Genomic DNA, 25,287 nt, shown 5'->3' with positions numbered 1-25,287 from the left:
ACCATCCATGACTGGGTCCCAAACCGAGTTTGTCTCCTGTTGTGATCTCAACATGCAGTTTCCAAAGTGCTTTCTCTACCCCACTTCTTCTTCCTGGAAATGCTTTCTATATTTCACCTTCTTACTCTTAAACTTTGGAGTGCCTGGGCTCAAACCTTGGACATTTGTGCCCACTCCCCAGGTGACCTCAGGTCACCCACACTCCCACATCCCTGTCTCTAGCCACACAGCCCTTGTGTAGCCAACACTCCCTCATCTGTAAAATGGGGTTTAAATAGCTCTGCGTCACTGGATTATTAGAAGGATTATGAATCAGGCCATGCAAAGAGCTGGAAGCGTGCCCAGCTTAGGGGAGCACTGAGGCTGGAGCTGTGATTATTGTTATCGCTGACTGCCAGCTCCATTGGGATATCTAGAATCATCTCAGACATGACTCACCCCAACCCCAAACCTGCTCTGCTTGCAGCCTTGTTCATCTCGGCAGATGGCAACCCTGTCCTTCCAGTAACTCAGATCCCACATCTCGAAGTCACCCCTGACTTCATTTTTTCTCTCCTCCCCCAAATCTCATTAACTGGAAAATCCCCTGTCTCTTTCTTACCTATATCTAAGGGTAAGAAAGCTGCTGTGGGCTCGGTCGGTGTCCTCTCTCATCTGGGTCACTGCCTACACCCCAGGGTCCCTGTTTCTACCCAGTCTGTTCTCAATGCAGCATTCAGAAGATTCCTTTGGACGTGCAGGTCAGATTGTGTCCCTCCTGAACTCTCATTTTCTACTGAACTCTCATGCTCTACTGAACTCTCATTTTTCTTACGGTAGAATCCAAAGCCTTAGGAGTAACTGCCAGGCCTGGCGGGACTGGCCGCTGTTCCCTCCTAGACCTTGTTTTCTATCTTGGCCTCTTGACTGCTCTGCAGCCTCATGGGCCTTGCTGCTCCTGGAACATGCCAGGCACTTCCCTGCCTTGAGGATTTTACACTATGGTTACCCTTGCCCAGCTAATAGCAAGAAAATCAGTTTTTTTTTTTTTTTTTTTTTTTATAGAGGCATGCTTTATTTATTTGTTTGCTGGTTTGTTTGTTTGTTTTTTTGTTTATACATGCACTGGGTACAGTCAGAAGGGCGGGAGGGCGAGAGAATTCACCAGAGCCAGAGCGGGGAGCAGAGCAGGCAGAAGGACCGAAGTACACTGCTGAGGGGAGCAGCGGGTGGCAGGAGAGGTCTGCGCGCCATGTGGGACCCTCCTCTGGTGGCCGGGGAGCAGCCGGGGATCGAACCGGCGCCGCAGAGGCCGCGCGCAGCTTCGCAACCCAGCGCTCAACCGCTGCGCCACCGGGGAGGCCCAAGAAAATCAGTTTTTTAGGTGAAGTTTATTGCCAGATCCTACAAAGGGTTGGGGCCTGGCTTATTTCACTAAGTAGAATACCCTTTAGGTATGTTAATACTTGCCGGGTATATATTTTCCCATTTCTTTACGTTTAACATTTTCATATACTAACATTTTAGATGGTTCCCTTGTAAACTGCACAACTCAGATTAAAAAAAAAATCAACTGGGAATATCTTTGGGTATAATCCATTTACATTTATTGTAGCTACTGATACATTTGGAGTTATTGGTAATCTTACTTTTTGTCTTTTATTTGTCCTAATTTCTGTATGTTTTTGTTTTCCTGTCTTGCCTTAAAAAATAACCAATTGAACTTTGTGTCCTTTCTGATCGAAAATCTTTGGCTCTAGGACCTGATTGTTCTGTTCCAGGACTCCTTCCCCACACCCCATTTATTGCATTACTGTGGAGCACAGCTCCTCAATGTACAATGTTCACGCAGCCCATCACCCAATCTTTTCCTGTCAAGGTCTTTGCAGCGTGGGGGAAGGAAATGAAAGTGATGAGAAGGTGCTGGAATACGTTTGGAGGAGCCTTGGGTCTTTCCTAACCTTCAAAGTAGGTGGGTTGGTCCAGATCAGGGGATGGGTCTGGGAAAGGGCCAGGACAGGAGCAGGCACGGGGCATGTATCATGCAGGAGTATCATTGCACAGACCAGAATGCAGATCCCTGAAAAGAGCAAAAAAGCCGCCTGGGCAGGTCTGTGGCCCAGCTTGATGGTCACAAAGCCAGGAAATGATACAGTAGGTCTGTGACTGCAAAGAGCACCTGGATTAGGTATATATTGATTCCCAAACTTTGCAGACTCATGACCAAGCCATACAGGCTGAACAAGAGTGGGGACCTGGGCAGAAACAGGGGATGTCCTTTGGGTAATGGCCCCGACACATCTATAGAGCACTGCAGCTGGCCGAGCACCCTCACACCTGTCCTTTCCTCTAGGTCTCACATAACTCTCTGAGTGGGGTTTTCAGCTTTCAAATGCAGATCAGAAAATCCCTTCATTCTAAAAGGCAGAATTTTATCTATCAGATGCTAGAGTACATTTTAAAATTACCTGAGAAAGTGATGTTTTTCCTTTGCAATAGTTTCTCTCCTCCCCTGCCCCCCCAAATACCTGCCCTAAGAGAGCTGCTTTTGACAGGTACATGCTCTGATACATTGATTGTACTGGGAGGGGGTGTGTGAGAGACTCTTTCCTCTAGGGATGCTCAAGTAGCAACGGATGAAATCTAAGAAAGAAGGATTCATTTAATGACAGGAGTTTTGCTTTGTTGAGTGATGTATGCAAATTTACAGCCAGAGATGAATTATTAGGAAGAGATTATAGAGGTTATGTGGAGGAAGAGGCAGGAGACAGAGGAAAGAATCAATGGCTGCTACAGAGGGCGGATTTGAGGGAGAAGAGACTTTAGCTGTTAACTTCTAACTTTAACTGTGAACTTTTTTTTTTTTTAATATTTATTTATTTATTTATACAAGCACTGGGTACAGTCGGAAATGCGGGAGGGTGAGAGAATTCACCAGAGCCAGAGCGGGGAACAGAATAGGCAGACTGACGAAATACACTGCTGAGGGGAGCAGTGGGCACAGCAGGAGAGGTCTGGGTGCCATGTGGGACCCTCGCCGGTGCTCGGGGATCGAACCGGCACTGCAGAGGCTGTGGGCAGCTCCACAACCCAGCTCTCAACCGCTGCGCCACCAGGGGAGGCCCAACTGTGAACTTGTTTTGCTGTGTGGAGTGTGATGGAAGCATCTCTTCCCTCTGCCCCATGGAATTTTCAATAATGTTTAGGGCTATTTTGTGGTGTGGCTTTGCTCTTCAGAGATGTGATGAATTGCTTTTTCCTGCCTACCCTGTAAGAATTAAACAGAACAGGGCCTCCCCGGTGGCGAGGCAGTTGAGCGCTGGGTTGCGAAGCTGCCTGCAGCCTCTGCAGCGCTGGTTCCATCCCCAGCCACTGGGTGAGGGTCCCACAAGGCGCGCAGACCTCTCCTGCCGCCCGCTGCTCCCCTCAGCAGTGTACTTTGGTCCTTCTGCCTGCTCTGCTCCCTGCTCTGGCTCTGGTGAATCCTCTCACCCTCCCGTGCTTCTGACTGTACCCAGTGCTTGTATAAAAAAATAAATAATTAAATAAATAAATAAATCTTAAAAAAAAAAAAAAAAAAAAAAAGAATTAAACAGAACAGAGTTGGCACCAGACAGATAAGTCAATGAGACCAAATGGTCTCAGAAACACCCTTAGGTGATGAGGGTGGGGTCTCACATGAGCCCGGAAAAGTTGGACTGTTTGTTCAATGGGTTTGGGACAATTAACTAACTTAGGGGGTAAAAGAACTTAATTCTCTACCTTATGTTTAACAAAATTTCTGTTGGATTATGACAGACTATTAAAAATCAAACAAAAATGAACATGCTTGAAGAAAATCTAGGTAAACAGTTTTATGCTGAGGAATAGAAGAAGGCCTTTCTAAATGAGACCTGAGGTGAATTAAAAAAAAATGGATCTTGGGCCTCCCCGGTGGCGCAGCGGTTGAGCGCTGGGTTGCGAAGCTGCCCGCAGCCTCTGTGGCGCCGGTTCGGTCCCCGGCTGCTCCCCGGCCACTGGAGGAGGGTCCCACATGGCGCGCAGACCTCTCCTGCCGCCCGCTGCTCCCCTCAGCAGTGTGCTTCGGCCCTTCTGCCTGCTCTGCTCCCCGCTCTGGCTCTGGTGAATTCTCTCACCCTCCCGCGCTTCTGACTGTACCCAGTGCATGTATAAACAAAACAAACAAACAAATAAATAAATAAATAAAGCATGCCTCTATTAAAAAAAAAAAAAAAAAAAAAAAAAGGATCATTGTGATTATATCAAGCAATGAAAGGTCTTATTTTAATAAGTGATACATTTAAAAGTATTTGGAAGTGCATAAAATATTGATCAGACAGAGTGAAAGGTTAGTATGCTTAGAGTAATTCCTCAGTGTAATTATTTTTTTTTAAGATTTATTTATTTATGCATGCAAGAGCTGGGGTATAGGCCAGAGGTGCGGGGGTGAGAGGATTCACCAGAGACAGAGTGGGGAGCAGAACAGGCAGACTGACTGAAATACACTGCTGAGGGGAGCAGCAGGAGAGACAGGAGAGGTCTGCTGCGCCATATGGGTCAGCAATCTGGCTGGCCAGGAATCAAACTCGTGCTGCAGAGGCTGCAGATAGCTTCACAGTGCTGTGCTTAACCCCTTGCGCCATCAGGAAGGCCCCCCCCCTTAGTGTAATTATAAGTCCATAAAAAGGATATGAATAGGAAGTTTAGAAAAAGATTATAAATAGATCAAAATCACATGAGAAAATGTTTAATATCATACTGTTTTCTGCTTCTCAGAGCAACAGTATTTGGATGAGTCCAGTCTCACTCTGCACCCCCAAACCCCTCAGGGGTAAGGCAGGGGTGGGAGGTTCAGTATGTGGAGAAAGGGATGATGGGGAGTCTCTGAAATCCCAGATATTGGGGTCCCTAGCCCCAGAATTCATAGTCCTGGTTTCCCTCCAATGTCTTTAGAGATGCCTACAACCACTCCCGCTACACTTCCTTCAGCTCACTTTCACTCAGCAAACATGGTGCTGGCCACTCTGTGCGAGCATTTTGCTTGGCCTGGGAGAAGAGAGGAGGGAGCCCTGAGCTCAGGCACCTTGCCATGCCCGCCTCTCCAGTGGCTCAGGCTTTCTGGGCTCTGGTTCTCATAGACCTTTTCGTTTGGTATAGAACTGCACCTCAGGGACCCCCTCGGTGGTGCAAGGGGTTAAGTCTCAGCACTGTGAAGCTATCCACAGGCCCTGCAGCACAAGTTTAATCCCTGGCCAGGGAGTTACCCACATGGCAGAGTATTTCAATCAGTCTTCCTGTTCTGTTCCCCACTCTGTCTCTGATGAATCCTCTCACCCCCCACACCTCTGGCCTATATCCCAGTCCTTGTATGCATAAATAAATAAATAAATATATATATTTTAATCTTTTTTTTAAGATTTATTTATTTTTTATACAAGAATTGGGGTACAGGCCAGAGATGCGGGGGGTGAGAGGATTCACCAGAGACAGAGCAGGGAATAGAACAGGCAGACGGACCCAAGTACACTGCTAAGGGGAGCATGGGCAAGACAGGGGAGGTCTGTCCCGTCATGTGGGTTTCTCCCTGGCCGGCTGGGAATCGAACACATGCTGCAGTGGTCACGGATCACCTCATAGGCTGTGTCTTAACCCCTGCGCCACCAGGGAGGCCCTAAATAAATATTTTTTAAAAAAGAACTGCACCCTAGGACCTTACGCCCCCTCTTTCTGCCTCATTTTCCATTTAGTTCTGAGTGAGTTGTGGCTATTTGCAACATTGAAATAAATAGCAATTGGATACTACCACTGATCGAATATTGTTGCTTTTTAATTAATATAAGAAAAATATCTCACTTTGAAAGTACTTCTTCTCTTGGTGTGTGTGTGGAGGGGGGGGAGCGTGGCGAGGGAAGCTGTTTTAACTTGCAGAAAAATTGTTCTGCTGTCAGATGGACCATAAAGCCGAAATGGTAAATAGATGTGTCATTTCCTTTACAATTAAGAGCTCTTTTCTTGTACACATTTGAATGGGTTTTTAAACTGTCATTTCTTTTGTTAAGAGAAATAGAGGACAGGGGCTGAATGACCTGAGTAATGAGAGGACATGTTAATTCTAAGATGTGTTAGTATATTCCCAAATGAATTCCTCCTTCAAGTGGAGTTATGTGATAACTGGTTGGCTGGAAAGAAATCCTTATTTGTGAATTTAATTATTACTGTGGGATTTGTTAGAACCCCAAGGATGCAAACACCCCATGATGTAAAAATTGGGATGTTGGCATTTGAATACTCTCTCTAAAGGGCAATGGACTTTATTGCTGTTTTATTCAAATAACTGCTATTCTGTAACTCTCTGTGTTGTCTGATATAGCTTTTATTTGAAAGAGATTTTGCGGCTGTGTCAGAATGGGAATTAATTTTGACAGTACTTTAACGGAAATATGTGAATGGAATATGACTGTGGAGATGCACGTGGGTGAGCAAGTTAAGGATTTTATAGACAGGAACTGGGGAAATGGAAGTTTGGGAAGTAAAGGGACAAGGAGAGAGGGAAGAAGTAAGAGACGTGCAAAGAAGCCAAGTCTGTCTGCAAGCCAGTGATGACACATCCAGGTTAGAAATTGACCAGTAAACACAGACTATTGTAGGCAGAATCACTCTGCTTCTGGTCTGCCCTAGGTGCTAGCTGTCTGCAAAATCACCTGTGGGGGGCTTATACCATCTAGGGTTCATAAGACTTGTTTTTTTTTACAATTTTATTTATTTATGTATACAAGAACTGTGGCACAGGTCAGAGGTGTGTGAGAGGATTCATCAGAAACCGAGTGGGGAACAAAACAGGCAGATCCACTGAAATACACTGCTGCAGGGAGCAATGGGGGAGACAGGAGAGGTCTGCTGCACCATGCGGGTAGCTCCCTGGCTGGCTGGGGGATCGAACTCGTGCTACAGATGCTCTGGATATAGCTTCACAGTGCTATGCTTAACCCCTTGTGCCACCAGGGAGGCCAGGGTCCATAAGACTTGTAACATCTTGCTTTTTCACGTGTACCTAAATCCTTGAGGAGCCAATATTTCTGTGTGCTCCTGATCCTTGTGTAGAGAGAATTGCTTTATCACCAACAGGAGCCAAAACCTATGCAAAGGGAGGAGTCGAGGGAGATTAGGAGAGTTGTTGCCCCATAGCCCTGCCTTGCTAACTCGATACAGGCTGTGATACATGACAGATGCTCTGAGACTAGCCTCAAGGGAGAGAAAAGGAGAAAAGAGAAAACAAATGGCAGCAAGACCAGGAAGTCGAGAGTGAAATGGTGTCCCTTCCTTATCTGCAGCAGAGGAGTGACTAGGAGTCTCGGCTGGGTCATTCATAATGACTCATGTCCTTCCTTCTCACAGACATTGGATGAAGGAGTAGTCAAGACCCCAGCCAGCCAAGAAGATTTTCCTAGAATATTTCAAAGTTGATGCTGAGAGACATAAATTCTATTCCCCCAGCCCGGTGATGAAGTTACTAGGAGTAAGCCCAGAACGATCAGTGCCACCTTGCCCAGTGTGCAAAGGAAAGCAGAGCTGAGAACCAGCAAGAGTCCTGATGATGGGCCTCCCTGGTGGTGCAAGGGGTTTAGCCGCAACCTATGAAGCTGTCTGGAGCCACTGCAGCACAAGTTCCATCCCCGGCCAGGGAGCTGACCCACATTGTGCAGCAGACCTCTCCTGTCTCCCCGCTGCTCCCCTCAGCAGTGTGTTTCAGTCAATCTGCCTGTTCTGCTTCCTACTCTGTCTCTGGTGAATCCTCTCAGCTCCCCACACCTCTGGCCTGTACCCCCGTTCTTGTACACATAAATAAATCTTAAAAAAAAGGGTTCTGATGACTCCTCATGGCCCCCAGTTATCTCAGAGCCAGCTCCACCTTGACCCATTTTGTGATAGGGCTAGGGGAGCCTTTGCAAACTCTTCTGATGTTCAAATTAGTTGGAGTTGAATTACAACCATTGGCAAACAAGAATCTGGACTAATATAAGTTCAGCTGGAGGCTGCTAGTTATTGCTCAGGGTATTTTAATTCAGAGGGAAATAATAGGAGCTGAGGCAGGGTTTTTATTGTAGCCCATAGCCAGCACGCTTCCCTTGTTAGTTGGTAAGTTTTTTGGTTTTTAAATTTTTTTTTGCTTTGCACTCAGATTGCTGAATATCCCTTTGGGATATTCGGTCACTTGGAAGTTCCTCCCAAGAGGTGATCTGGGACTTATCTTTCTCAAACCCTGGGCTACTGTGCTTATCAGACACAGCCCCGTGGCTGGGGGGAGAGTCTGGGCTGGGCTTCAGGCCCTTGCTTAAGTCGCCTCTGTTACTTGTGAGTCATTCATTTGTTTCACATCCCAGAAGGTCCAGCTTCATGCCTGGTTATGCATGTGAGCTGCCCATTATCCTAATGAAACGTTCTCTTGGTACAACCACAGTCTTTGGCATTATTGGTATTGGTCTTTCAGTGCCCCACACCCATAAGATGGTGGGTGACGGTTCCATATGGTTCCTCTTGGAAGAGGACTGGATGATATTTAGTGTCTCAATGCATCTCAGGCATGGCATGACTGTGCATGTGGTCTCGTCAGAACCCAAAATGATGAGGACGTTATTTTCAGGTCTCCTTTTAGAAGGAAATCCAAGGTGCTCACAGACCCAGACTCTTTGTTCTAGGTGGTGAGGGGGTCTGAGCTTTGGGACCAAATCGCCTGCTGTTTTGAACCAAAGAGCACCAAGTAGATGGCTAGTTCTTGGTGGATGGCTGACCTGGGGAAGCAGAATGGATATCTGCATGCCTCAGAGTGGGTGGAGTGTTGAGAGGCCGGAGCTGGGTATTCAAGCAGGACTATGCAGACTTTGATCTGCTGAATGAGGATTGGCAGCTCCCAGCTCCCACTTTGGGAAGTGAAAACCACGGGGTCATTTTGATGGACGGTGCAGTTTCAATGTAGTCACACAAAGAGGTAAAGTCACAGGAGTTATTACTTACAGATTCCAGAAATGATGAGAAGAGGGGCCGCAAAGAGCCAGGGGAAGGACAGTTCTCTGTCCCAGGGCAGGCTATAAAGAGCAGAGTAGAAGCACCGATTCTTTATAAGATGGTTGGGGTGGAGGTCCCCAGTTTTTTGGAGACTCAACTCTGAGTGGTTATTGTAAAACATGCTCCTAGAGAAAAGCAAGACAAGAATATATGGGGGATCCTCAACTTATGTCTTCGCTAAATGTCCAGCCTGGGCATGAACAGGGTTCTCATATTGTCAGCTGCCCAGGCAGCAACACTAAGTAGTTGCTTCCCTTATCCCAGGAGGATCAGCCATACGTGGTCACATCTGCTTCTGTGTCTTGGGGTCTGTCTGGAGAGAGTCTTGCTTACTCGGATCAGTTTCAGACAAGCTGTGCTAGGCAAGTTTGGGGATCACACCTGACCATAGCCCCTTGTCTTCTCTGCACAGCCTTGACTTCTGGGCTGGGCTGCATGACCCCCTCTGCTGCCCCTTGGCACACAAGCGAGCTGAAGAGTAGACACCTGAGCCCTTTGGGGGCTGGTGGGCTCATTTCCATGTGCCGTACTGAGCAGATCAGAGCCTTTTCTAAGGTTGGCAATGGGCCCCGAAATCTGAGAGGCATTGGGCTGGAACTGGGGTGGTGCTCACCTTGCAGAGGAGCACACGGTGGAAAGGGTTGAGATGAGAGGAAGGCAGTAGTGTGTGGAGATGCCCCTGGGGCTCTAATACCTGTCTCCATGAGGCCTGGAGGCGCTTTGTTTTCTGTCCATGGACACGCTGCTGAAGTCTCTGTCTTGCAGTAATAACCCTGTTCCCCCACGACCTCTTTGAGAGAACTCTCTTCCTTGCGATCAAAAGAGCTTTGCCCAGAACGGACATTAAGGGCACAGTCACCATGACAGCTAGAGTGCTGAATTCAGCCTGGTGAAGCCCTCAGCAGCCTGACCCCCTCTACGAATGGGGGGGTGGGGGTGGGTAGGCTTGGGGAGGGATGTGAAATCATTTGAGATGAAAGGACCCCTGTAACCCTGTTCTCTTTCCCATCTTAGTTCTTTGGCTGCGCTCCATCTCCTGGCCCAGCTGCTAAGAGCTATTTCTAGCCGAAGTCAGGCAACTGTTCTTTCTCTAGGCCTCTGAGCCCAGAACCTTTTGCTCAGGAAAGTCCCCTTTGCTCCTCCCATCTGCACAACTCCTTTATCCCTTCCTCTGTCCACTTCCTCACCCTGAGGTGCCCAACTCTGGGGAACCAAGGCAGAATATTAAACCTGGTCAGGGTTTTCTGCAAGGATTTCTGGTCTTTCTGCCAGGAGGCGCCCAAGTTCAACCACCGTTTTCTTTCTTTCTTTTTTTTTTTTAAATGTTTATTTATTTATGCACACGAGAGATGGGGTACAGGTCAGAGGTACGGGGGATGAGAGGATTCACCAGAGACAGAGTGGGGAACAGAATAGGCAGATCTACTGAAATACACTGCTGAGGGGAGCAGCGGGAAGACAGGAGAGGTCTGCTGCACCATGTGGGTAGCTCCCTGGCCTTGGATCTAACTTGTGCTGCAGTGGCTGTGTATAGCTTGACAGTTCTGAGACTTAACCCCTTGCGCCACCAGGGAGGCCCCTAAAATGTAAAGTTTTGATCACGCCAAGTGTTACCAAAGAGGTGGAGCAACTGAAGCTCTCTTATCCTGTACCCCATTTTAAGAAAATTGCTATTTCTTTAAAAAGTTAAATATACATCTTGCATAGACTCAGTCACCCTCCTTTTGTTATTTCTCAAGGGAAATTGAAGCTATGTCCTCTCAAAGAGGCCAGAGGAAGCAGTGCTGGTCTTTCCTGCTCTGGATTGCCACAATGGTCTCAGGGTATATCCATCTGAAACCGAGGTTAAATGGTTAAATTGGTCTCAGACCCTAAGGTCCAAGAGAGGGAAAAACTATTTAAACTTTTCTTTTTGAGGCTTGTATTTGCAGATGACCTAGCTGGAACCTTATCTCACCCAGCTTAAGCAAGTAGGAGCAGATAGCCTTGAGCTGAGCTCCAAGGTTGGCTGGAGGCTGAGAATGCAGAGGGGAGGAGGCTCCCAGAGGGGCTGGGGTGCAGCAATAGAAACCTCAAATTCCAGTGACCTGAAGAAAAGCCTCTCATACTCAGGTTGAAGCGTGTTGCAACTCACCAGTAAGTAAGTATCAGCCAAGTTCACATTCTTTGCCCCTAAACTGCTTTTCAGCCAATAAAATTGAACTTTGTTCCCGGACCTGTCCCCCAAATCTACACCATCTCATTTCCTTTCTTAATCAGGGAGGTAGACATGAGTTTTCTCCTACCTCTTTGCCAATCAATTCACAATAAAGCTGATTTCTCAACTACTTGATGTCATTTTCTGATCTGTGCACTTAGGGTAGAGACCCCTTTGCTGGGTAACACATCTGTCAAAACTAAATTATACACTACAAACAGGGCCAATCGCTTCTCTATTATATTTTTATAAGGTTGTAAAGATAGATTAGTTAAGATGTCTTTGGCTGCAAGTCACAGGCAAGCCAACTCCCCATCATTTAAAGAATAAGGAGAACTTCAATTCCCACTCTTAACACAGAATGAGGTAGGTGACTTCAGGGCTGATTAAGTCAGTGGCTCAATGGCACGTCAAGTCCCCAGTAATTTCCATATTTCTGCCATATTACTCTCCCTCAGTGCTTACCCTGGCTGAGGCAGGACCTTGTGGCCAAAACTGAGGCTGCTGAGGGGGGCATGAGAGTGTCAGAACTCAGGCTCAGGGCCTGGGGGAGAGGATGTGCCGTGAGTCAGTGTTCCGGGGCTGACTCCTTAGGGAAACAGGGCCATAAGTCACCTGCTACCTTGAAAGTAGAGGAAGGGGTGGGGCCTCCCTGGTGGCACAAGGGGTTAAGTCTCAGCATTATGAAGCTATCGGCAGCTTGATCCCCGACTGGCCAGGGAGCTGACCCACTGACCAGGGACCTCTCCTGTCTTGCCCGCTGTTCCCCTCAGCAGCGTATTTCAGTCAATCTGCCTGTTCTGCTCCCCACTTTGTCTCTGGTGAATCTTCTCAGCCCCCTGCCCCTGCACTTCTGGCCTGTACCCCAGTTCTTGTATGCATAAATAAATATTTTTAAAAAAGTGGAGGAAGGGAGTCTTCCAATTGGTCAGGGGCACTGGGTGAGTGGAGGGCACCCAGCCCAGGAGTGGGCACATGGATTCTGAGTGGCAGTGAGCTGCCTGAATTGGCACTGGGACATTACCGGTGGGGATGTTGGTGGGAACAGGTAGAAGCTGGCTCTGATTGAGACAGATGCAGACACCAGGAGACGTAAGCCCAGAGACAGAAACCCCAGGGGAGCTGGGACATAGCCTTGTTGCTGGCAGAGTTTTAAGGCTGGTATAGGACCCAGAACTGCAGTCGCAGGGCTAGGGCAGGTGTCCTGGGGCCCAGTCTCAGCCCATCTCCCTGCCCGAGGCTGGGAATGGCACCACCTCGGTGCCCCTCTTCAACCATGAAGGCAGTGCTGCCAGGGAAATAGCAGCAGGGTTGGGGGTTCTTGGCCTTCAGCCATCTTCCTGGTCCTATTAGGGCCAAGCAATTCTTGGGGAGCTTGGGGGGAACACCATGGACCCACATGTTCCAAGAGGGGACAGTTATGGTGATTTCAGCTCTGCCTGATTTGTCCAGGGAGATCTGCCATCTTACAGGCCTTTTTGACTTTTTCAGGGGAGCTCCAGGCCACTTCCCCTCTCCAGGTTGCCCTGATTCAGCCAAGCCCCAGCGTCCCAAAGGTACAGTCTGTGTGTGTGTGTGTGTGTGTGTGTGTGTATGTGTGTGTGTGTGTATACTTTCCCCAGGGGATGAAGGGCTGGGGGCCAGGTCAGCTGCAGGGGGCAGCCTGTGTGCCAGCAGATAAGCATGAGTGAGCACGCTTGTTTAGGGTGGTGTGGGCACACTGACTTCCTCGCTTCTGGCACCTGTAGGTGCTAATAGGGCCATTTTTTTGCGCCCAGACTTTCCTCCAGTGAGCTGTCCTGCCCACACAGGTGACAGGGTTATCCTGGCCTTTTCCTGACTGCTACCCCTAAACTGCCTTCCCTTCACTATTCCTGGTTCCCTTCACGGTTCCTTTTTCTCCTCTCCCCCACTCCCCGTGTCCCCCCCCCCCCACCTCAGTGCTGGAGGGAGGAAGCAAAGAAGCAGTGGGGCTGGAATGGAAAAGGTCAAAGTTTCAGTGCTCCCAGCCTAGGGTCGTGGAGGGGTCAGGCACACACATTCCTGAGCCAGATTATATTATCTGCATTCTAATCCTGACCCCACAATTTACTCGCGGTGTGAATTTGGACAAGTTATTTAACTGCACATATCTGTAGAAAGTCACCGAGAGGATTAAATGAGTTAATGGCGGCCAACTGCTTAGGACAGTGCCTGGCATAAATAAGCACTCAGTGCTGGCTCCCTCTGGCCAGGCGAGTCCTCCTGTCCTCCTCCCCAGGGTCCACAGGGGGCAGAGCATCAAAGGAAGCCCTGGGGGAGGGGTTGGGGTAGCTAAGGTGCTGACCCTCCAGCTCCAGAGCTGAAAGTGGCAAATTGGCTTTGAGATGGCTGGAATGTTGGGAGCAGGGCTAGCACCCTGATGTGACAGGTGTCATCATCCGTTTCCTCCCCCTTTCCTGCCAGGGGTTCCCATCTGCTGGGGCAGCAGGGGTAGGAGCCTGGACCAAAGCTTCTGACTGGCTGATTTCCTTTCAGTTCCTTGTCAATTACCTGGCAGCTGGGAAGGGGAGGGTGTCTGCAACTCACAGAAATATTTGAATGGATCAGGGAAGTGGGGAGGGAAGAGGGAAGAAAGGTGGGGTGGGGGAGAGGGTGGAGGGAAGAGATTCTCCACTTGTTTGTCCAGTCCCGGAGTCCAGGGCAGGGACTGGACCGTATGATCTTTTGTGTCAGAAGATGGTTGCTGTGGAGTGGCTGTCGCCTTTGACACAAGGGAGACAAGTGAGATGCAGACAAACTTTTTAATGATATGCTCCTGGGGGAGTCTGTCAGGGAGGGCCCCCCAGGGGAAGGTCTTCCCTGAACCGCAGCCCCAACACTCGGGCCTCCATTCCCCACCCTCCGCCCTCCTTGTGCGGGTAGCCCAGGGCCTGGAGGGCCCTGGAGGGACTCCATAGGCTCCCTTCGTAGTGCTCAGCGTCTGTTCTTTTCTCCTGCTGAGGCCTGGAGCGGCACCATCTGCTTCTGCTGTTCTTGCTGCTGTCGTTTCCGTTTCCCGCTTCTCCTGGGGATGGGGGGGCAGGAGGGTGGTGCCCTGGGTGTGCAGCCTCCAGGCCAGGGCTGGGAGCTGCAGACTCCCAGGGAGCTGTCCACCCAGCAAGGCTCCCAGCCCCAGACTCCTAGCACTCCCGGGAACTGGGCGCCCAGGTGGCATTCAAGGACTCTCAGCCAGTTGGGGAAATGGACAGAGAGCCGTGGCCTGGAGGAGGTGGCTGAGGTTGAATCTCAAGGCCACCACAGGCTGGACGCTCCACTTGGGCTAAGTCCCTACTCCTCTCTGACAGGTGGCCCACCTGTTCTCCAGGTCCTGCACCGTGTCCGGAAGTGGTTGGCCCAGGGACTCTGGCAGGAGGGCAGTGGCAGCGCTGGCAGCCACGGGGACCGCGCCGTAGATAAAGAGAGGCAGGGAGGGGTAGAGCTCGGCGGTCATGCTCACCAGCGGGCTCACGATGCTGCCCACTCGGGCCATGGTGCTGCCCATCCCCAGGCCTGTCTGCCTGTGGGCGCCAAGGGGCGGCGTCAGTGTCCTGCCATGGATGCCGAGGTGCCGGCGCACTGGAGACCTGGACAGCTCAGGTCCAGCCCCCGGCGACACCCCAAGCTGTGCCTCCTCTGTTTCCCATTTTATGAGCAAACCCATTTGGCCTTTTCTTTGGAGAATTAAAAACAAACAGGTAGGAACATGTTTTGAGGCCAGATTATATACATTCTAACCCTGATGCCACAGTTTACTGGCTGTGAGAACTTGGACAAGTCTCTTAACCACTCTGTGCCTTGAGTTCCTTGTCTGTGAAAGGCGAGGAGGTGATAGCACCTCTCTCTAGCGCTGACTAGAGAATTGGGAGACTGAATTTTGCTTCAGCCCTTAGCTTGCTTTCTTTCTTTATTTTTTTTAAAAAATATTTATTTATTTATTTATTTATTTATTTATTTATTTATTTATACAAGCACAGGGTACAGTCAGAAGCGGGGGAGTGTGAGAGAATTCACTAGAGCCAGAGCAGGGAGCAGAACGGGCAGACCGATGAAGTACACTGCTGAGGGGAGCGGCGGGCGGCAGGAGAGGTCTGCGTGCCATGGGGGACCCTGGGATCGAACCGGCGCTGCAGAGGCTGCAGGCAGCTTTGCAGGCAGCTTTGCAGGCAGCTTTGCAGCCCAGCACTCAACTGCTGCGCCACCAGGGGAGGCCCAGCCCTTAGCTTTCTATGTGACCTTAGAGGAGACCCTTTTCCTGGCTGGGCCTCACTCTTCCTGAGCTATCAAATTAGTGGATTAGGAGAATTGTGTTCTGGTCACCTGGGGGATTTTGAATCACAATCACCCCAACCCCACACAGAAGGGTTGGACTAGAATTCCCAGGGGAAGGGACATGAATCTGCTTTTAAAAGCATTTATTACGAGAGCAGAAGTTAAAAACAGTGACTTAGGGAGCTCCCTGGTGGTGCAGGGGTTAAAGTCTCAACGCTATCAAGCTCTTGCCAGCCACTGCGGTTGTTTGATCCCTGGTCAGGGAGGACCCACATGGTGCAGCAGACCTCACCTGTCTCCCTGCTGCTCCCCTCAGCAGTGTATTTCAGTCAGTCTGCTGTTCTGCTTCCCACTCTGTCTCTGGTGAATCTTCTCACCGACCCCACCCCCACACCTCTGGCCTATACCCCAGCTCTTGTACTCATAAATAAATCTATAAACAAGCAAGCAAGCAAACAAACAAACAAAAACCAGTGATTTAGGAGGCCTAGTGTTTGGCTTCAAATCCAAGGCCCCTCTTATATTAACTGTGTGACCTCAGGTAAGTCACTTAACCTCTCTGTGATTCAGTTTTCTTATTTGTAAAATGGGACCAAGTATAGTATCTAGTGCAGAGGCTTGTTGTGAGGACCACAGAGTTAATATTTGTAACAAGTTAAGACAGTGTGTGGGCCTCCCTGGTAGCGCAAGGGGTTAAGCGCGGCACTATGAAACAATCTGCAGCCTCTGCAGCAGAAGTTTGATTCCCAGCCGGCCAGGGAGCTACCCACATGGTGCAGCAGACCTCTCCTGACTCGCCTGCTGCTCCCCTCAGCTGCCTGTTCTGCTCCCCACTCTGTCTCTGGTGAATCTTCTAACCCCCCTTACCTCTGGCCTGTACCCCAGCTCTTGTATGCATAAACAAATAAATCTTAAAAAAAAAAAAGACAGTGTGAGAACTTTATACTCTGTGCCCTATGAGGGCCCCACAAAGTCACCACCATAGACAGCGCTCACTCCAGCTGTCTAGAGAAGGGTGATATTTCCTTGAGGGCTTCTGAGAATTTTGTATCCCATATTAAAAACAGACATGCTTTTTGCTTCTTAATGCAAACATGCTTCCTCTCCCCATCTTGACACTTGAAAAAGCAGTGCTGTGTTTATTCCAACAGCTTACTATCCAGTTACCACTATTAAGTGTGTCCTTTGTGATAGGAAATGACTTCCATGCCTTGGTCTTTGGTTTAGGACATACTGCTTGGTTGATAGATGGAATTTAGATTTGATGGCTGCAAACTTGTACTTTGGAGATTATGGGGACACTTGAACTCATTGCTTCTGAGATGGTTCTTAGCTCCCTACTCCAGCCCATTTGGTGGCTCCTTGGGTCAGGTAAGATCTTAGCGGGCAGCCAGATCTGTGGTAGCCAGGCCATGAAGTGTTGCTGAGTGGCTACCATGTACCTGGCTTTGATGGGTCCTGGGAGGGCGCCTGGGGCTGGGGCTCTGGAATCTGACCTTTGTGTGGGGGAATGTCTTGCCCCAAGACCCTTCTTGCATTGGCTTCCACTCACCGGATCATTGTGGGGTACAGTTCTCCAGTGTACAGGAAGATGCAGTTGAAGGAGGCAGCCAGGCAGCCCTTCCCCAGCACAGCAAGGGAAGTTCGGACAATGGACTGATCTAGAGAGAAAGGAAGGAGCTCAGTAGGAGCTTTGGGGGCAGGGTGGGAGGAAATTCTCCCCTTCCTTCTGGGAAACTGGGTCATATCAGGTGAAGGGCCAAAGATGAGAGACCGAGGTGTCCACATGTGCTCACCCCGGGGAACCACCGCGTTGACCAGGATGCAGATGCCGGCCAGCAACAGTGAGGCCATCTGGGCAGGCCGGCGGCCCAGAGAGTTGATGACCAGGAAGCCCACGAGCTTGGCAGGCAGATCCACAGCACCGAAGATCACCTGGATCAGGTAGATGCTGACCCCGAAGCCCTGCAGGTCCATGACCAGTCCATAATATGCAAAACTAGTGGCAAACCTAGTGGGCAGAGAAACGGGCATGGGGCTTGTCAGGAAGGCTTGAATGAAGGGTATGCTTTTAAAATAGGAGTGAATTGCACTAGGTAGTTTTGCTTAATGTCCTGGAATCTGCCTTGGTTAATATTTCTTTAGACATTTAGTATGTAATTTTAATATCAAGGTAGTTTTCCAAAATCCTAAATCCCTCAGTCATGAGATAGTGTCCCCAGTGTATAAGGGAATTTCCACATAATTGCTATGCAGGATTTACATAGTTTTAATGCTTATCTTATCTATGGTACTGGATTAAGGGAGGGCAGGTGTATCCGAGCACATCTTTAGGATTAAGTTGTTGGGAGAGGCCATGGCCTCGCAGGGCTGTCCACGGTGCTGGGGTAACTACCTGGCTTCTTAAGATGTCAAGAACCCACACCCGAAGCTGAAGCTCCGATTAGTGGCTAGAACTCACAGCCTAGAGCAAATCCAAATTGGAAGTCATTGTTCCTTTTGATCAGGCTTCTCTTAACTGCCCTGGGGCTGTCAGGGTGAGGGGGCCTGGGAGGATAGCACAGAAGGAGGGCAAAGGGGAAAGGAAGATGTTTGACTCATATCAGCTTTGGCAAAAGTGTGCTTTCAGAACGAGCTCTGAGCATCTCATCAACGGGGCCTGCGTTCCTGGCCGGCACCATGGGCTGGTAAAATCTCTGTTTTGCAAGTCAGACTGCTCTGTCTTCCTGATGTCATTCTGTTGACAGGGAGTCACCCACCCATCCTGAGGCCGGCTTTCCATATTGGAACAGAGTTGGTAAGAGAAGAAGAAGATGGAGAGATGGAGGCCCAGGTTGGGGCCTGGAGTAGAACTGAGGCCTGAGGCCGGGGCTTGTTAGGATGCCCCATGGTGGAAGGGTATGGCACTGTCTCATAGTCAGTGTGTTGGGTTTTCCTCTCTCCTGCCTGGATTCTTCCACCCACGCATCCACTCTCTCCCCGACCAGCCTTTTTGTCTCTCGGTCTGTCTGTTCGTCAGTCTGTCTGGGCCTACCACAGCATGGAGAGGCAGAGGAAGAGGCGGCGAAGGGTGGGGCAACGCAGCAGCTCCATGGCTGAGGCCTGGCCTTTGCTCAAGGTCAGCTCCTTCTGCAGACTGGCCCGGAGCACCTGCCAGGACGGGCAGGGCTCAGAGCCTGGGCTTCGCCAGGAGTGCCTCCCGGCCTGACCCCTTACTCAGGGAAGCCCTCTGGGCCCTGGGTTCTGGGCTCAGGGTTTGTGGGTGGAGCCCTGGTGGGTGTCACGGGAGCCATTGGGGTTCTCACCTCCATACTTAGCTTGGCCCCCTCGTCCCGCTTCCCATTGATCCAGGCCACTCTCTGCAGGGCCCTCAGCGTGAGGTCCAGCCTTCCTGAGGAGGAGTACCAGCGGGCTGACTCGATGAAGAACCTGGGAGCAGAGTGGGGGGTGCGTGTCGGCACAGCCTCTATTCCAGCTGGCTGGGTGGGGGTTGGGGGATGGGCTTTCTAGGGGCCTGCAGTGGGAATTTATTTAAGGCTCAGAATCCAGGGGCTTTTCCCAATCCATCTCTCCAGGATCACAAAGCAGTGCCCAGCTTGGTGAATTCTCTTCCCCCAACCCAGGAGCTCAGCTTGTGGGTGCTGGGAAAAGAGAGCAGTGAAGGCAGGCCCTGGGGACCAGAGAGAACTTGTGGGGGGAGGGCTGGGTACTCAGAGCCTCAGTTTCTCTGTCTGACACACTTAGGCCTTGGCCTAGGTTGGCCCTTCTTTGATGCTGTGAGATGGGCTGTACAGCACGATCTGGGGTGTCTTTGCTTTGTCCTTTGCCCTCAGCCTCCCTGCCCACCCTGGGCCCCACGCACCAGGAGTAAATGAAGAAGGCGAAAAAGGGGACGGAGACCAGCAGCTGCAGGTGGCGCCAGTGGGGCACAGCGTAGGCCACCCCGGCCAGGAGAAACTGACCCAGGCTGTAGACATAGCCGATCAGGGTGCCCACACATGCCCGTGTGTGGATGGGCATCCACTCCACATCTGAAAAGAGAGGGTGCAACTTCTGGGGCCCCCAAGCAGGTGGAGACCCCAGGGCGGGGGGCCAGGTCTGTCCATCCCAGTCATGGTCTCTCCCAAGGAGGAAGATGCATCAAATGAGTCTGGGTGCTGTGGCTGGGGGGACTTTTGGTAGAAGTCGGGCTGGGGGAATCAAGATGGAGACGTGGGCCTGGAATCCCCAGAAGCTGTCCCCTTCACGCTTCTGCTATGTTTTTGCTCCTCCCCAACCCGTAGTTGCAGCCATGCCTCCTTTCCCTGCCGAGTGTTTCTGCCCATTCAGTCTATACGCAACAGCAGTCACTCCCTTGTCTCCCTCTGCCTGGGCTGGCTTCTGGTTTCAGTGGCCCGAGCAGTGGGAGGATGCAGGCCTGTCTCCATCTTGGGGAGCTGGAGTGGAACCACCTCTTTGCTGCCCTTTGTGCTCCCTCAGCTCATTCCTCTGGGGCTCCTGATATGACTGCTGTTGGGGCTATCATTTCTCTGTGTCCTGCCCTGGTTCTAGTCCAGACCCAGTCTGGGTTCTAGACCCTGAGATTCCCTTCTGACTTGAGGCATGACCTTGGGTAAATCCTTTCTCTTCACCCCAGCCTCAGGTCCCTCCTCTGAGAAACTGATGGGGAGCAGATCCACTGAGTCCAGCCAAGGAACCCCTAATCCTAACCCAGCCCTTTGAGTCTGTCAGAGGATGCACATTGATGACTCACATACAGACCATGCTCTGACCATTGAGTGCCTTTCATATACATTTGAATTAGCTGTCAACATGAATATATTGGACTATTTTACATTAATAATATGGAGGAGGATGACCTGACAGCCCTGAACCCCTGACTGGTGCTACTGAGTGGCTGAGGCTTTCCTGGATAGGTGTGGCTCTCCTTTGGACTCAGTCCTTACCAGTCTCTAATGCCTCTTGTCTCTATCAGTCATTCATGGGGCCTGTCTGGCCCTAACAGTGGTGTTTATAATCCCATGTCTAAATGAGGGGTCAGGCTGGCATGAGCCAGAGAAGAAGGGTAGACCCAGAGGGCAGGCAGAGGGCAGGCATTGTTCAGGAGCAGTGGGCCGGGGCAAGAAGCTGGAAAGGGGCTGTGGGACTGGGTGACCAGAGGGAAGGGGGTAGGGAACCGCCTTGCCTCCCGGCACCCCTCACTCAGTGTCATGCAGTTGAGGGCGATGCCAGCCAGTGACATGCCCGAGAGGAGCCGGAAGGCACAGTAGAGGGCGAAATTGGGAGCGAAGGCAGCACAGGTTCCCGACACAGCAGTCTGCAGGTAGTTCAGGATCAGCACCTTCCGACGGCCCAGCCTGTGAGGAGAAGACCTGCAGCAGGGGTCCCCGGAGCCAAGCTGGGCAGGAGAGGGGTCCTGTCCTGGGGTCTTTTGAGAACCCCTGAAGCTTCATGGTTGGTGCGGTAGGCGCCACACACCAGGCCTGGCTGGGTCGCCAACCTCCCGCCTAGGCCTGCCCAGGAGCCCCAGCCCCAGCCCAGAGCCTGGATTTCACCCAGAACTGACCTGTCTGCCAGGTACCCGAACACCATGGCCCCGAGCAGCACCCCTACCATGTACAAGGACTGAGCCAGCTGGCGCAAGGCCCTGTGAGGGCACACGAGGTCCCACTGTAGGGGGAGGGGCAAGGGTCGGGCACAGAGGGCCTGGGCTGCCGGGCAGTCCCGCACCCTCCTTCAGGCTGGCACTCTGAGGTCTGCTGCCCTCTCCCCGCCACTTCCCTTTGCCTTTTCCTCCCAGTTCCAGGAGCAGAGAGACATTTCTTGACTCTGCGAGCCCCACATCAGCCTTTTCTACAGACGCCCCCATCTTGAACCCCTCCCTCCATCTCTCCATCTTGGCTTGTGTCTGCACGTGTGTGTCTCTGTTGCCTGTGTGCGTGTGTGCATGTGCACCTGCCTGTCTCAGAGGGCAGAGTCTGGATGGTGCATGGAGGGTGCCCGGGCATGCTCACCTCGGTCACGATGGTGGAAGGGAAGGTGCTGTTGTCGTAGATCCAGCCGTCGGTGCACGGCTCGGTGGCCCCCGTGCTGTTGGTCTCTGTGCCATTGGGGAAGGGGGGTGTCTGCTGGGGGGAGGTGAAGCGAAGGCAGGATTCTGGCTGCCCTTGCTTGTCCCGGGGCAGCCAGGCCTCCAGCTCCCCATCCTTGCTGAGGTTGGCATCGGCAGGCGGGCGACAGTGGTGGGTGGGGATGGCAGCCGTGTAGTTCTGCAGGGTGTTGTGGGAGGCCATCAGGAGAAGGGGGATGACCACCAGGGTGACCTGGATTTGCTGGAAGCGGCCAACGCCCCCCAACTGCAGCAGGAGGTCGTTGAAGGCCATGGGGTCAGGCCCGGCCGAGCGGCTGGGGGCTGAGGACTTCCAGTCCCAGGGCCTCTGTCTGCCTGCTGTCCTCCACTGGAGGAGAGGGGCTGCCGTTGCTTCTGCAGCCGAGTTGCTCCTAGCGCTGAATCTGAGCTGGCTCTGTAGGGGGACAGCAGCCTGACCGTTCTGCCCCTCCTTCCTTCTCTCCTCTGTCCCTCCCTTTCCCTTGCAGCTTCTCCTCACTTGGGGAGGGGGACTCTGTTTTCAGGGTCTGCTGTAGCCCTGACCCCAGCATGGGCAGTATTTAATCCTTGGGCTGGTGGGAATGAGTTAAAGTGTGACTTGGTATCAGCAGGATTAACCCTCCTCGTATCCTTGTGTCAGTGGAATTTCTCCAAGTGGGTATAAAGGGCAGGAGAGGGAGGACTGGAGGGGGCGGTGGGAGGGGTGTAGTGGGAGGGTCACTCTGGGCATCTGGGGGCCGGAGGAGCAGAGTGGGACCTTTTTGTCGTCCTTTTAGTGAGAAAACTGGGACCTGGGAACTACAGGGGCTTTTTGAGGGACTCCTGCCCTTTTTAGTGGACAGGATCCCCTGTTTGGGGAAGGTGGCTAGAAAAAATACAGGATGTGCTATGAATTTGAATTTCAGATCAACAAATTGCCACAGACCAGCACAGCAGTAGATGATGAGGCCGTCTCGGGGCTTTTTTTTTTTTTTTTGTCTTTTTCGTATATGTCCCTAATATGGCATGGGAAATACTTGTGCTAAAAAATTATTCAGGGCCTCCCTGGTGGCACAAGGGGTTAAGACACACCCTATAAAGCTGTCTGCAGCCACTGCAGCACAAGTTCGATCCCTGGCCAGGGAGCTACCCACACGGTGCAGCAGACCTTTCCTGTCTTGCCCGCTGCTCCCCTCAGCAGTGTACTTCAGTCCTTCTGCCTGTTCTGCTCCCCACCCTGTCTCTGGTGAATCCTCTTACCCTTCCCCACTTCTGGCTTATACCCCAGTTCTTGTATGCATAAATAAATAAATCTTTTAAAAATTATTCATTGGAGTTAGTCTTTTTTTTTTTTTAAGATTTATTTATTTCTTTATACAAGCACTGGGTACAGTCAGAAGCGCGGGAGGGTGAGAGAATCCACCAGAGCCAGAGCAGGGAGCAGAGCAGGCAGAAGGACCAAAGTACACTGCTGAGGGGAGCAGCGGGCGGCAGGAGACTCTCCTGCAGTGGCCGGGGAGCAGCTGGGGATTGAACCGGCGCTGCAGAGGCTGCGGGCAGCTTTGCAACCCAGCGCTCAACTGCTGCACCACCGGGGAGGCCCTGGAGTTAGTCTTAACTAGAGGTAAGCAAGTTCTTATTGAACTTCTTTTTCCTCTTATCAAACAATTACTCATTAATATGAGATTCATTTTTAACTGGACATCTTGTATTTTATTTGCTTTTTTGGCAATCCCAGTCTTTGGCCTTCGGGGGACTAGGAACCAAGGCTGTGTTCATTTGGAAGGAACAATAGTGGACAGAGGCTATTTTTGTAAGAGTGGGACCTGCAACCAACACCACATGTGATACAGCTGCAGATAAGGCGGCCATGGCAAGTGAGCCCAGGCCTCCCTATGCCGCCATCTTGGGTTGCTCCCAGACTCTGTGATCCAGATCGGTTCTTCTGGTGTCTCAGCTTTTAGCTTCTTGCTTATCCTGATTCAAAAAATTTCCCTGTGTTATGTTGTCATCTGTGTGTTTTCTTTTGTGTGTGTATGTTTGCAATGAACATACTCAACTCTAAGACTATCACTTGATTTTCTCCAATAGTTTGGTTTCTGGTCACCCATGATCTGGGCAGTGCCAAGCTCTGATTGGAGGGGTTCTGTGGGATCTGGTTGGTTGGATTATGGATTAAGGATGCCAAGACAGCAGGTTATAGTTGCTTTTCAGCTGCAAAGTGCATATTATGTAAAACATGGACTCTGGAGTCAGTCTCCTTGGATCCAAATCCTCAATCCACACTGCCTGTGTAGCTGGGGCAGTTACTAAACTCTTCTGTATCTCAGTGTCCTTGTTTGCAAGATGGGGGTGGTGGTCCTGTCTGTCTCATTGGGTTGTTGGAGGTTGGTAAAAGGATATAGAGGTAAAGAGATTAACAAAGCCCCTACTCTGTAGCTCAGTGATTACAAACTATTCTTCCTGTTTCTGGTTAAAAAAAAAAAAAAAAAAGAGGCGAGGCTATTGATTGTAGAGAGAAAATATACATAAGCATAGCTTACCTTAAGAACAGTGATTCTCCGCTAGGGCCATCCCTCCACGTCCCACTTAGCCCAGGGACACCTGGCATGTCTGGAGACATTTTCGGTTGTCACCACTAGGAGTTGGTGCTACTCACTCCTGGTGGGTGTAGTTGGGGCATGCTGCTGCGAACATCTTATAACACCCAGAACGGCCACCCCCCCACAATCAAGAATTAGCCAGACCCCAAAAGTCAATAGTGCTAAGGTTGACAAATCCTAGGCTTGAAAGAGATTTCAGACTTAATTTTGTATAGTGTTCAACCCCATGGCAACGGATGGCAAAGGATATTCCAGTCCAATTGATGACTCCTACCCAAATATTACTATGAATCTCCCTACTCTCTTCTTCTTCCACTTTCTGTGTCAATATAGCAGAAGAGCCTGGACCCCAAAGTGCTGTAGCTTCTTCCCTGCCCAGGGCCACTGGGCCAGTTTTGCCACCAGAATGGCTGAGTCAGGACCCCGAGCTTCCTGAGTCCTCTTCACCATGTTCTAGCTCAATTGCAGGGCTTGGGTTGCCATGGTAGACTCTTCTTGTCATTTAGGGTATATTTCTATCTGGGGTGTCTGGCTGTTCTTCTCTGTAATCTGGATCCTATGTACTGTCCCTCCACCCCACATCATCAGATATATTGGCACATGGCGGACCACAATGGATGACTAGGTTTCCATTGTTTTATAGGAGGTAACCCAGGCCCTGTACAAATTAGCTGATGCAATGCGCCAGTAGGGGAATGGGCATTTTTCAATTCCTCTAGGCACAGACCTCCATCTTTTTGTGGATAGGAAGCTGTTTGAGTCTTGATTTCTCTTGTAAGAAGTCAATATGCCTATATCATGCACTTTGGTGTATTACCTTGGGTGGATATTTATTGTCCATTGAGGGCTTAGGTTACACTGGTTCAAATCTAACCCATTTTACTTGGAAGTCTGGTTCTTAGCTGCTGTTCAGAGGTGTGGACTGCCCAGCTAAAGGGCTCAGGAAGATGATCTGGTCTCATGTGTGCAGAGAAGAATAAACGAGGTTGAGAGAGGGGTGCAACTCAGCCCAGCTCCTCCTCCCACCCGGTGTTGGTTCTGGGCTGGAACCCAGTGGGGGCCCAGAT

The 25,287-nt window shown here is 50.7% G+C and overlaps 1 protein-coding gene across 2 annotated transcripts; it reads right to left on the bottom strand.

Moving 5' to 3' along the window:
- Positions 1–14,155: 14,155 nt before the first annotated feature.
- SLC22A6 (solute carrier family 22 member 6) lies at positions 14,156–22,234 on the bottom strand. Of its 2 annotated transcripts, XM_037517728.2 has the most exons (10): positions 21,544–22,234; positions 21,096–21,199; positions 20,732–20,886; positions 19,392–19,560; positions 18,835–18,958; positions 18,564–18,679; positions 17,326–17,540; positions 17,082–17,190; positions 14,575–14,778; positions 14,156–14,285 (listed from the first exon to the last, which is right to left on the bottom strand). In XM_037517728.2, exons 1-10 carry the CDS (start codon positions 21,910–21,912, stop codon positions 14,195–14,197), a joined length of 1,656 nt encoding a protein of 551 aa, XP_037373625.1. In that variant the 5' UTR covers positions 21,913–22,234; the 3' UTR covers positions 14,156–14,194. The 2 variants fall into 2 exon arrangements, with proteins under 2 accessions (XP_037373625.1, XP_037373626.1); XM_037517729.2 differs by lacking the exon at positions 14,575–14,778.
- Positions 22,235–25,287: the final 3,053 nt, after the last annotated feature.

Source organism: Talpa occidentalis, unplaced genomic scaffold (assembly GCF_014898055.3).
Source record: "Talpa occidentalis isolate TD23 unplaced genomic scaffold, MPIMG_talOcc4v2.1 talOcc4.17, whole genome shotgun sequence".
Classification (NCBI taxonomy): domain Eukaryota; kingdom Metazoa; phylum Chordata; class Mammalia; order Eulipotyphla; family Talpidae; genus Talpa; species Talpa occidentalis.
This window is presented reverse-complemented; position numbering and strand designations above follow the sequence as displayed.